The 13,075-nt window shown below is 44.2% G+C and overlaps 1 protein-coding gene across 3 annotated transcripts; it reads left to right on the forward strand.

The window, feature by feature from the left end:
• The first annotated feature begins 566 nt into the window (after positions 1 to 566).
• BECN1 (beclin 1) lies at positions 567 to 12,826 on the forward strand. Of its 3 annotated transcripts, XM_080678394.1 has the most exons (12): positions 567 to 850; positions 1,095 to 1,223; positions 5,178 to 5,245; positions 6,086 to 6,144; positions 6,798 to 6,888; positions 6,996 to 7,132; positions 7,288 to 7,482; positions 8,383 to 8,529; positions 10,024 to 10,173; positions 10,649 to 10,709; positions 11,158 to 11,300; positions 12,036 to 12,826. In XM_080678394.1, exons 2-12 carry the CDS (start codon positions 1,097 to 1,099, stop codon positions 12,202 to 12,204), a joined length of 1,347 nt encoding a protein of 448 aa, XP_080534520.1. In that variant the 5' UTR covers positions 567 to 850; positions 1,095 to 1,096; the 3' UTR covers positions 12,205 to 12,826. The 3 variants fall into 3 exon arrangements, with proteins under 3 accessions (XP_080534520.1, XP_080534522.1, XP_080534521.1); XM_080678396.1 differs by lacking the exon at positions 11,158 to 11,300 and having other exon boundaries at positions 698 to 850; XM_080678395.1 differs by lacking the exon at positions 5,178 to 5,245 and having other exon boundaries at positions 727 to 850.
• The last annotated feature ends 249 nt before the right edge of the window (positions 12,827 to 13,075 follow it).

Raw genomic sequence — 13,075 nt, forward strand, 5'->3', positions numbered from 1 at the left:
GATCTCTATTTCTGCATAAAGACAAAAATGTTTTAGTTTTATATTTTATAACATCTTTATATGTTTCAATATCTGAAGTGCTCGACTTTCTCCAATTAATAATTGAAATTTTATAATATAAAACAAAATTTACCTCCCCTCCAAGTGTAGACACTCTCTCGGGGGTGTTTGAAAGAAACTTTCTCCCAAGGAGAAACTTTTAAAACTGATACTGCAGCCCTAGCTGGTATGGCTCAGTGGATAGAGCATCGGCCTGCGACTGAAGGGTCCCAGGTTCGATTCTGGTCAGGAGCACATGCTCCCGTTGTGGGCTCCAAACCCAGTGGGGGTTGGCAGGAGGTAGCCGATCGATGATTCTCATCATTGATGTTTCTATCTTTCTCTCCATCTCCCTTCCTCTCTGAAGTCAATAAAAAAAATACTAAAAAAATAAATAAAAATAAAACTGATACTGCAGAAAGAACTAAAGTGGCTCTGCTCAGAAGTGACAAATCTAAAGAAAAGTCACTGAATTAGAGGATGGCAGAGACGACTCCATCTCTCCCTACTCGGTCCTTCCACCCCAGGCAACCTACCTCAGCCGCCGACGCCGGCCGCGTTTCCCAGCTCAGCCTCTAGGGGCCGCAGCACGGCCCCAAAGTGGGTGGACCTGCACCGACCTACTGGCTCCTCCTGCAGCTGCCGCTGTCGTGGCGTCACATCCGGTCATGGCGGAAGTCCTCCCCCGGCCCACCGGGAAGTAGCTGAAGACTGGATGATGGCAGTTCTGGAGGCCTCCCTCCAGGGCAGCCCGGAGGCCGTAGTGCCCCCGCGGTAGACCGGAGCAGGGTGGCGGGCTCTGGACTCCGAGGTGAAGAGCGTCGAGGGCTGAACCGCGACTTTAGAAGGGAGCCTGGGAACCCTGACGTTGCTTATTGCCTCCCCTCCGGGCTGTAAACTGTTTTTGCCGGGGCTGCCCCGGAAGCAGGTCCACTTGCTATCGTACCGTCCCTAGAGAGAACGGCGCGAGCGGGATTTTCCCCCTTCAATAGCCCCAAACTGGGGATTCAAGGGCGCCGATTCTCCCTAATATCGCCTCCTCTCCATCGCCGCAGGGATGGAGGGATCTAAGACGTCCAGCAGCACCATGCAGGTGAGCTTCGTGTGCCAGCGCTGCAGCCAGCCCCTAAAACTGGACACGAGCTTCAAGATCCTGGACCGTGTCACCATCCAGGAGCTCACAGGTCAGCGAGACCCTTGCAAAGAGGGTGGTCAAAATCGTTGAAAGTGGGCAGCTTTGGAGATGTAGGTCTTAAGGTGTCTATCCGTGTAGTCTGCCGCAGACTCCCGTGTAAACCTAGAAAAGTCACTTAGTCTCTCTGGCTCCGTTTTCTTATCCGGAACATAAGGGACTTCTGACTCAGTGCGCCTCGGAGAGCTTTCTATAACAAGGAAACGTCCTTGGTTTTTTTACTCCTACTCTTTCAGAGTAAAGGAATATGTACATGTAATAACAAAGGGCACATTTTGAGAACTTACCATATACCACGTGCATTACATGCATTACTTAGTTTAGTCCCTGCAACAACCCCTAGGGATCGTTTTACAAATGAGTTGAGGCTCAGAAAACTTAAGTGACTTACCCAGTGTTCAACAGCTAGTAAATGGAGGAACAATTCCCATAGACCCAGGAAGTGAGATGTAGTTTTTAAAAGAGAAAACTGAATAAGTAGTTAAAGTAAGCTCAAGGAGCCTGGCCCGTGTGGCTCAGCACTTGAGCGTGGAGAGGTCTTGGGGTTCGATTCCCGTGAGATGATGTCCCTCTTTCGTCAGTGTTTCTATCATTCTATCTCCCTTACTGTCTCTCTGAAAGTAAGTGTAAAAAGAAAACACATTAAAAAATAAGCTCAAGGATCTGGAGTCAGCCTGCTTGGATTTAAATCCTGGCTGTCATTTACTAGTTGGATGACTTTGCAAGTTACATCACCTCTCTAGGTCCTGGTTTCTTCATCAGTAAAACATAAAACAATCTCAAGGTAGTTTTAAGAATCATATATGACAAAGAACATAAATACTTAGGAATATGCTGGGCAAATAATACTCAGTAAATGTTAGCTAATGTTACTACCTGATTTCTCTCTTTGAGGAGAATTAACTCTTTATTTTAAACTTTTTATTATGGAAAATTTTTAAATATATAGCCAAGAGAATAGCATAATGAACTCCCTTGTATCTATCACCCAATTTCAACAACTAGCTACATTCTCATTCTTGTGTTCTCTGTATCTTCACTCACCTCCCATCCCCACTCACTTAATTTGTTTGTTCACTTTGTTAAAAACACCTACCTTCAACAATTATTAATGCATATTTAATAATGTTTCATTTAGCCCCATCTATTCTCCCACCCCAAATTATTTTTATTTTTTTTTAAAAAAAATTTTAAGTATATGTTTATTGATTCCAGAGAAGAAGGGAGAGGGAGAGAGATAGAAACATCAATGATGAGAGAGAATCATTGACTGGCTGCCTCCTGCACGCCCCCCACTGGGGACTGAGCCCGAAACCCGGTCACGTGCCTCTGACCGGAATCGAAGCTGGGACCCTTCAGTCTGCAGGCCGATGCTCTATCCACTGAGCCAAATCAGCCAGGGCCCAAATTATTTTTAACATTCTTTTTTTTTTAATCCTCACTGGAGGATATATATATATTAGAGGCCCGATGTACGAAATTCGTGCAAGAGCAGGCCTTCCTTCCCCCGGCTGCGGGCACCGGCTTCTCTCTAGCACCCGGGACCCAGGCTTCCCTCACAGTCTCAGCCCTGGTTTCATCCGGAAGGATGTCTGGTGTAATTAGCATATTACACTTTTATTATTATCATTATTATTATTATAGATATATACTAGAGGCCCGGTGCACAACATTCATGCACTGGGAAGGGGGGATGTCCGTCAGCCAAGCCTGCACCCTCTCGCAGTCTGGGACCCCCTCAGGGGATGTCCTGCTGGCTGCAGGCTTAGGCTCAGTCCTTAGCGCTGCCGCGGAGGTGGGAGAGGCTCCCACCACCGCCGCTGTGCTCACCAGCTGTGAGCCTGACTTCTGGCTGAGAGGCACTACCCCTGTGGGAGTGCACTGACCATCAGGGGGCAGCTCCTGCATTGAGAGTCTGCCCCCTGGTGGTCAGTGTGCATCATAGTGACCAGTCATTCTACTGTTCAGTTGATTTGCATATTAGAGTTTTATTATATAGGACTAGAGGCCTGGTGCACGAAATTCATGCATGGGTCGGGTCCCTAGGCCTGGCTGGTGATCAGGGCCGATCAGGTTCCCTGCTGCCTCCTTTCCTCCCCACCCACCCCCAGTTCCCTATTCAGGGGGGAGAAAAAGGGGGAGGGACGTGGGGGGTTGGCCACCAGCCACAAGGAGGGAGCCGGCCCTTGGCCCCCCTGGGAAAGGAGCCCCATCCACTGCCACCCAACCTCAGTTCCCCGTTCCAGCCCCGGGGCCTAGCCCCAATCGGGCAATTGGGACCTGCCGGCTGGGGGGAGGGACCGGAGGGGTTGGCCGGCAGGCCCCATCAGCAGTGGGGGCCTGGGGGCAGTTCCTGAGTTGAGCGTCTGCCCCCTGGTAGTCAGTGCACATCATAGCAACCAGTTGTACAGCCATTCTGTCGTAATGGTCACTTAGGCTTTTATGTATATAGATTTTTTTTTTTTTTTAGGGGAGGATATTTTCCCATTGATTTTCAGAGAATGTGGAAGGGAGGGGAAAATAGGGGAGAGAGAAGCATCGATGTGAGAGAGACACATCAGTTGGTTGCCTCCTGCACACACCCCGACTGGGGCAGGGGATCAAGCCTACAACCAAGTGCATGCCCTTGACCAACCCTTCAGTCTGTGGGCTGATGCTCTAACCACTGAGCACTGGCCAGGGCCCAAATTATTTTGAAGTAAATCCCAAACATAAATACAGTTAATATTTTGTAACTATTTTTGAAAGATAAGGCATCTTTAAAAACATAACCATGATATCACTAGTGGCCCGGTGCACGGATTCATGCACATTGGAAGGAAATTAATTAGAAGAAATATTTTAATATCGCTATTCGCCCTTTCTCTATAATAGAAGTGTCAACCAAATTCACCATCGACAATGACAGATCGAAACACACACCTGCTATTGGTGCCAGCAAGAGCTTTATATGTATCACGAGTCACCTTAGCCTTTTATAGATATAGAATAAACTTGCTTAATTAGACCTGCTTTCTGATGTAGCTAAACTTTTCCCAGCCCAGTGAAGCACACCAACTTCTCTTTCAGGTAATTGTCAGCAACACAGCAGTAAATATCAGCCAAAGCAGATTATTATTGTAGATCACACAGAGAGATAAAAGGGTAAAAGATTTAACTGCAGCCATGTTTGACTATATTCTGTGCAGTGAGAAAACCACGGCAGTGCTAAGGACCGAGCCTTTTCAGTCAGGTCAAGTTTCTAAGCTTTCTAAATCTCTGTTTTCCGGTTAATGAAAAGAAAATAGGATTCCACCAAGTCTCCTATCTACCTACTCCAGGACTTCTGTGAGGGTAAAATGAGATGAGGCACGGGAAAACACTTCACAGACATTTGGTTAAAGTGCGAAATGTTTGCACTAGCTATGAAGAAACTGCAAGGAGGCTAGTCGTCACTAGGGAGAGGAAGCCAGGTGTTGCTACTTAACATCATTACCTGGATAGAGAGAAGGATACTTAGCATATTAGCCTTTTAATATAGAGATTATACTGGAAAAAATTTAACAACTCCTTAATCTCATTTAATGGGGTTAAAGAAAGATTTCTTTGTGTAAATGGTACTTTAAGAAAAAGGTATAGGTGGGGGTGGTTATGAGTATAATTACAATTCTTTTTCTATACTTTTTTGTTATCGTTGTTAATCCTCACCCAAGGATATTTTTTTTCCCATTGATTTCCAGAGAGAGTGGAAGGCGGGGAGGGAGACAGAGAAACATTGATGTGAGAGAGACACATCGATTGGTTGCCTCCTGGGACCGGGGATCGGACCTGCAACCCAGGTTCATGCCCTTGATGTGCGTGCTGATGCTCTAACCACTGAGCGTGCCAGCCAGGGCTTTTTTTCTATACTTTTATACCCACTCCTTTGATAAGATTCTTTCTGACTCAATATTTTCCTTGCCCTTAGCTCCATTACTTGCCACTGCCCAGGTGAAATCAGGAGAGACCCAGGAGGAAGAGGGTAACTCAGGAGAGGTAGGAAACACTGGAATACAAACCGGGTTTCTCCAAGGTACTTGGTGCTTCTAGAGCCCACAGACTTTTGGGATCTGTGGTTAACCAGACATTCTACATGATCAAGCCACTGTGGATTATTGTACTGAGGTTACAGGGTTACTGAAAGAGTCATCCATTTAAAAACATGGAGGTTCTTCTTTATTTCATGCAGAATTGTAAGCCATTATAGGTGAGAGATGAGATGACCTATATATCCAAGGTTATCTCAGGGCATCCTGGTTTACATCTGTTGTCCTAGCTAATTATTAATATCCACTCCTCTCCATTCTCAAAAGTATCTTGGTTTCAGCAACAAATTATATGATTACCCTAGCCAGGGGGGGATTGTCATTAGAGAACATGTCTTTTTTTTTTTTTTTTTGAGAACATGTCATTTTTAAACTGTGATCACTTCAGTGATTATTTTCATTGCCAAAGACACATATAAGTTTTTGATCACATATAAATTATATCAATGTATTTAAAACATATAAATTACCTACTTTTTTCTTTGCCATGCCAAACTTATTGTAGTCTAATCTGGCTTTTTCCTTGTGCCATGATATTTAGGGCATCTCACCCTTATCCCTGACTAGTAAGTGTTGAGAAAATGCATATTTAATTATAATTGAATATAACATAGGGAATGCTATTTCCCATAAAAATATCAAATGGGACTTGGGGTGTGTCTTAGTATTTAAGGATTGGCTAGGTAATACCCAGTTAAGTCTGGTTTATTGTCTTGTGGTTGTAGATCAAGGATAGAGCCAAATAGTTCTAAGCTGCCAAAATTCTAATGTCCTCTTATTTCGTTCCCAGGAGCCATTTATTGAAACTCGTCAGGATGGTGTCTCTCGCAGATTCATCCCCCCAGCCAGGTGCCTACTACTCTTCAGCCCCCTGCTTCTTGCCAAAGACTAGTAGAATTTTAATTTAACCCACAATTGAGACCTGGAGTCAGGTGATAGAGATGTGTCATCACCCAGCCTTTTGGCTCCTCCAAAAAAGATGCATTCCTTATACTTGGCCCATCACCTTCCAATACTAATTGAGTTTTTCCTGTAGCCATTTACACGTGGAAAGAGACAATAGCTCTCATGATAAAGAAGTGAGAAAAGTCAATAATAAAAGAGATGGGCTCTTGAAAAGTTTAAGAATAGCTAATGTTAGATGTTTAGGTTCTTAGTTGTTGATGCATGTGAAGGTGGCTGTCAAGGGGAGTAATATTAAAAAATGGTCTTTCCAGATTCTCCTTCCTTTTCTATTATAGACACACACACATCAGTTTTTGATGCCCCTTCTCCCTCCTTAGTCTGTCCAGGCCAACCTTCGTGCTGAGTGCCCCTGTGGAAGACCAGCATGGCCTTCCCTTGGGAGAGAGGTACCCTTGGGAGGTCAGTCGGGCTAGGAGTGGGTATGCACCTTGAGGCCCCTCAGCTGATGCTTGAGAGTCTCTGCCACTGGCACCGCAGTAGGTGGAGGAGGCCTCTCTGCTCCCTCATGTGGCCCATGGGCGGGGGGCTGTCTGCAGGATGATGTCTACAGAAAGTGCCAACAGCTTCACTCTGATTGGGGAGGCATCTGATGGCGGAACCATGGAGAACCTCAGCCGAAGACTAAAGGCAAGTCGGCCTCATTCCAGCATCAAGAAGTGGGCATGGCTGGTAGAGGGGGTTGTGTGGGCAGGTAGCATGGGGCAGGCCCTACCCTGACTCTCCCATACTTCCAGGTCACTGGGGACCTTTTTGACATCATGTCAGGCCAGACAGATGTGGATCACCCACTGTGTGAGGAATGCACAGATACTCTTTTAGACCAGCTGGACACTCAGCTCAACGTCACTGAAAATGAGTGTCAGAACTACAAGTGAGTGCCTCCAGAGCCAGGGCCTGGAAACTGACATCTGGGTCTTAGAGCCGTCACTGCTCTGAGACTGCCTGGTTCTTACCCAAGAGTTATGCTTAGCTCAGGTAAACAGAATAACAGGTTCCTTCTGCAAGCATACTCTCTGTCCTTGGCAGGCGCTGTTTGGAGATCTTAGAGCAAATGAATGAGGATGACAGTGAACAGCTACAGATGGAGCTAAAGGAGCTGGCTTTAGAGGAGGAGAGGCTGATTCAGGAGCTGGAAGATGTGGAAAAGAGCCGTAAATTAGTGGCAGAAAATCTCGAAAAGGTCCAGGCTGAAGCTGAGAGACTGGATCAGGAGGAGGCTCAGTAAGTGATCACCCTATTCTAATTTCCTGCCCTGAAAGCTCCAGGAGGGGAAATGGCTTCCAGCTGAATGTGTCTGATTAGTTTATAAGCTGCATTCAGTTGTCATTCTGCAGCATGTCTGCTCTGGATCCTGCATATTGTTCCCAGGCCATGTTTCTAGAGATTTGTTTCAAGAGTTATGTACGAAGGGTCAACATGACTTAGTAAAAAAAGCATGTTGATTAAATAGAGAGGGGAGATCCAGGGTTGTAGTCACAGCTCTGTGCTGTAGGGAACAGGGCTCATTTGGGTAAGTTAGCCTCTGCACCTGGCATCCTGCTCTGGAGAGATGAGCATATTGGCCCACATTCATTCCTTCTCAGCTCAAAAATTTCATTGGTGCTCTCGACCTGAGAGAACCCTCTGTGTATTGGAGGAGACACAGTGTCCACATTAACTGAAATAGGGGAAGTGAAGGACAGAACAAAAAGTTAATTTTTCACAGAGCAGTGTAACAAGTTTCATTGGAAATGGTGTTTACTGTTTAAAGGACAATAAGAATGTAGAGGTGAAGTTATAGGAGTTCAGTTATGGCCAAGACATGAAGAAGCCAGTCTTGACACATTTCACCTTGATTCTGGAAAAGGTCAGACATCCAAGAGGTGTTTGGCCTGGTTTGGAAGAGTCCTTTCTTCCTCCCCTTTTTGCATATGGGCAGCTGGAATTTGAGACATTCCTGTCCCTCCCAGGCAAAACAACTGGGGCAAGTATGTTCCTTTGAGTGGGATCTGTGACAAATCTAAATGATGCTATAACTAGATGTAACCATAATCACAAAAAGAAATCCTTAAGGAGGGTGATAACAGAGAAACTTTAGCCCCCAAATTAACAGCCTTCAATGGCCGCTTTGGCTGCTCACAGGTATCAGAGGGAATACAGTGAGTTTAAACGACAACAGCTGGAACTGGATGATGAGCTGAAGAGTGTAGAAAACCAGATGCGTTATGCCCAGATGCAGCTGGACAAGCTGAAGAAAACCAACGTCTTTAATGCAACCTTCCACATTTGGTAATGAAGGCTGGAGGGTGAGGAGTGTCTGGAAAGCACTACATATCTGGACCTTAGCTGTTGACCACTAAGCCAGGGTGCCCACCTCCCACAAAATAGGGCTGTATATCATTTTCATCCCATCTAGGTTTTTTCCCATTCCTTGTGATGGGCTAGGCACAGTCAGGGCATTGGAATTCTAAAGCTTGGTGCCATCCACTCTTCCAAGGAAAGGGACAGATCTGAGCCCTCCAGCCACATGAAATTCTGGTCCTCTGCCTGGAGCTGATTTCTTACCTGTAGGGTCATTCATGTATTAATTTACTTGATGTTTTATCCATTTAACTAGTATCTATTGAGCATCTACTGTGTGGTAGGCACTATTCTAAGCACTAGGATGGCAACAGCAAATAATATGCATTCTACCTTCTAGTTGTTTATAATCTAGTGGAAGAGATGAATAAGTAATAGGCACTTGTAATACAGATTGATAATGGTTAACCTAGGGTGCTGTGGGAACACATAAGGGCACTTTACCCAAAGTGAGCAGGCCACACGGAAAGTTCCCTCAGAGGAGGTTGATGTTTAAGCTGAGATGTGAATAGAAGTCTGCAGAAGAGGGGGTTGTTCCTGTCAGAGAGAACATCATGTGCAAAGAAACAGGAAAGTGGGAGTGGTGAATTCAGAGAACTGAAAGGAGCTTATTGTGACTAGAGTGTAAAGGGGAGAATGATAGGATATGAAACTGGAGAGTTACCAGTTCCTAAAGTACCTTGTAGGTATCATGAAGGGATTTGGACTTTATCCAAAAGGCAGTGGTAGCCCAGCTGGTGTAGCTCAGTGGTTGAGCATCAACCTATGAACCAGGAGGTCACGGTTCAATTCCCGGTCAGGGCACATGCCTGGGTTGCGGGCTTGACCCCCAGTGTGAGGCATGCAGGAGCCAGCCAATCAATGATTCTCTCTCATCATTGATGTTTCTGTCTCTCCCTCTCCCTTCCTCTCTGAAATCAATAAAAAAATATATTTAATAAAAAAAGGCAGTGGGAGTCATTGAAGCATTTGAGGCAGGGAAGTGACATAATTACATTTGCATTTGTAATAACTTTACCTGAAATGTGAGAAATGACTTGAGGGAAGAGGGTACTATTTTTGGTAAGGAAACTTGTTAGTAGGAATCTAAATAGAAAAAGAAAGTAATGGCATTGAGTTTGGAGAGAAGTGGACAGATTGAAGAGATTTAGGAAGTAAAATGAACAGAGTTTGATGCTTTCTTGAAGGGAGAGAGCATTCAAGGATAATGCTCCAATTTCTGCTTTGGCATCTGAGCAGCAGGTGGAAAGATGACTCACATTTTAGACATGTATTTAAAGTACGAAGAAGAACGTGGCTATATGAATCTGAAGATAAGGAGGGAGATTTATGTTAGGTTTTAGGTAAGAGCAGGAATCTTAGAAGTTGCTAAGTTTTAAGTTCTCCCTGTATTTTTCCCTGTCCTTTTGCCTTCTTCTATAGGCATAGTGGACAGTTTGGCACAATTAATAACTTCAGGCTGGGTCGCTTGCCCAGTGTTCCTGTGGAATGGAATGAGATTAATGCCGCTTGGGGCCAGACAGTGTTGCTGCTCCATGCCCTGGCCAATAAGATGGGTCTGAAATTTCAGAGGTAAGATATGTAGCCCTTTCTTGGGGTATGGTATGTCTTTGATATTTGTATCTCCATACTGGTACTGCTGTCCGCTATGGCAGGAACCCTTACTCCCAATAGCCTGGGAGTTTTCTGTCTGTTTCTGGTTTTCCGCTCACCATAGGGCTCTTTCTATTGATCAAGCAGTCCTCAAGCTGCAATGGTCCCCAGCCCACCAGTATCTCCAGAACTTTAGTGTTCCTCAAGCTATTTTCAGTTTTTGTTTTCAAATCTAAACCAAAACATACATTCATCCACAAAGGCCTCCCAGACAATTATATATGTACTTTGTTCATTAAGCAAAATCTTAAACATGGAGCCTATAGGGAGGTGAGAGAGAGGGTGGAAATAATAAAAGAGGTAAGATGAAGTCTGAAAATCATTGGATTCTAACATCCCAATAATCACTTTTGGAGGAGCCCTATATCCATCTCTGTGTGCATCTCCTTTTTAGGTATCGACTTGTTCCCTATGGAAACCATTCATACCTGGAGTCTCTGACAGACAAATCTAAGGTACTCTGGGAAACTCCATTTTCACTGGAATACAGAATTTTTATACCTCCTGAAAAAAAACACAACAGTTTATTCTTGATAATGACATTATTCAGTTTCCTTCCTAGACAAATATCTCATGAGGAGCCAATGTCTTGTCCATTCAGGATTAGCTCTTTGAGGCCTAGAGAGAAAATGAGGGTTTTTTTTTACAGTCTGTTGAGAAGGGATATGGGCAGATCAGAGGAGAATGTGTGCTCTAGGGTGGGGAAGGAATCACTGTGAGGTAGATGTTTAATACATTTCCATTGATAATAAAAAAGTTCTAGGTGCATTGTTATTTTCCCAGGGTTACGGTTTTCAGTGGAATACAGAAAGAACATGACTTGAGAGATTGGTAGGATTGGGAACAATCTCTGATAGCCCATCCTGGTGCCACACCCATAGCCAGTTCTCTCTTCTTGGGCAGGAGCTGCCGTTATACTGTTCTGGGGGGTTGCGGTTTTTCTGGGACAACAAGTTTGATCATGCAATGGTGGCTTTCCTGGACTGTGTGCAGCAGTTCAAAGAAGAGGTTGAGAAAGGCGAGACACGATTTTGTCTTCCTTACAGGTCAGTATCCCCCAATGCTGAGTGAATCTAGAGTAGGACAAAATTGAGCAGAATTGAAGGGACAATAAGAATGGAGGCAAAACATAGTATGAATGGTGGGAAAGCAGAAATGGTACAAAATCACATGACACTGATGGGCAAAGAGTGATCTAACGCTACAAGTAGGACAGAATGTGACCACCTGACTCCTGGAGGAAAAGAATGCTGTCTTAGGTAGTTTGGGGGATTTTCTTGCTATGGAGCTCATGCCCAGTCTCCAATTTCAGGAATGTTTTTTCTTAAGGCCCTGGAAATACTCAGGCATGCTTCCTTTGGTCAAATTGTGTAGGAGCCTGGTGATGGATAGAGACCTTAGTTCAAGAGAGTAAAGCTGAGCTGCTTCTGTCACCCCAAAACAAAGCGTTTCTTTTCTTCTGCTCCCTTCCCTCCCATGAGTTCAGGGATGCCTAGGAAAACAGTGAGGAGTACTGTAACCCTCACTTTGCCTCCGCTCCAGGCTTGTCATCTGTTTGGGTGTGTGTCCTGTCCCTGTACTCCAAATGACAATGAGGCTCTTGTGACAGCCTTCTTGACTTTTGGCTTTCAAGTAAATCCAAAATACACTACCGTTTCTTGCCAAGTTCTTTAATAGATAAAATGACGTGAATGGTCCCATGATTAAGTCCCTGCCCATTTGCCTGAACTGACTTAAATCAGATCTCAGTTACTAATGAGCTCTGCTGTGTTCATCTGCAGGATGGATGTGGAAAAAGGCAAGATTGAAGACACAGGAGGCAGCGGCGGCTCCTATTCCATCAAAACCCAGTTTAACTCTGAGGAACAGTGGACAAAAGCTCTCAAGTTCATGCTGACGAATCTTAAGTGGGGTCTTGCTTGGGTGTCCTCACAGTTTTATAATAAATGACTTTGTTTTCCTTAGCGGGATGTTTGCCTTAAAGGCTTTAAATTTTGTTTTGTTTGAAAAGTTTTAAATTAAGTTTGGGTACTATTAAACACATGTTTACAAGACCAAAAAAAGAAAAAATCTACAAAAGCCACTTTATTGTAAAATATCACATGGCAAATAGTTCCCAGAGCTATACATGCCATGTATAGCTACCAGCCTTGTTACAGTTTTGACTCTTAACCCCAAGCCTTCCTTTCCCTCTCTCCCCTTAAAGCAACTAATTTAAATTTGCTTCTGTTTTTGTTTGTAACTGAGTTGAATTGAAATCGATGTGTTTTCACTGTAATTTATCTCTCTCAACTTCCTGCACTTAATATTAAATAGAAACTTTTGTCTCCACTGAGACGATGAGATGTATGAGACGCGCAGTTTTGAATAATGTGAGAAAATGACATATAAGCTTTGGTCACCGTGTGATGTGATCAGAAGCTTGAAATTTAACACTTCTCACTTGGTTCTAGTACTGAATGCCTGTCTGCTCTGTGTTAGAGATATGAAATGGGGTTTGATACTCCTGGAGACATTATGTAGAGAATTATTTGTAATAAAAGATTTGCTGCAGTCTGATAACTGCCCATGATACACTGTTGGATTTTTCTTTAAAATAGAGTAGTTTGTACTCTGGGAGAATTGAGTTCAAGTGCAGGTATGTGGAAATTCTGTAGAAACATCTTCTTTTTAAGAAGACTAGTGAAAATAGCTATAAAGAAAACCCTATTTTTTTAGATCTTAACAACAGATGTTTAACTTGAAGGAGAAATACAGTCTGCCTTCTTGCTCAGTCAAGGTCACCCAGATGGTCTCAGTTTTTGAGCCCTTGGTAAATACT

Source organism: Plecotus auritus (genome assembly GCF_963455305.1).
Source record: "Plecotus auritus genome assembly, chromosome: 7".
NCBI classification, from domain to species: domain Eukaryota; kingdom Metazoa; phylum Chordata; class Mammalia; order Chiroptera; family Vespertilionidae; genus Plecotus; species Plecotus auritus.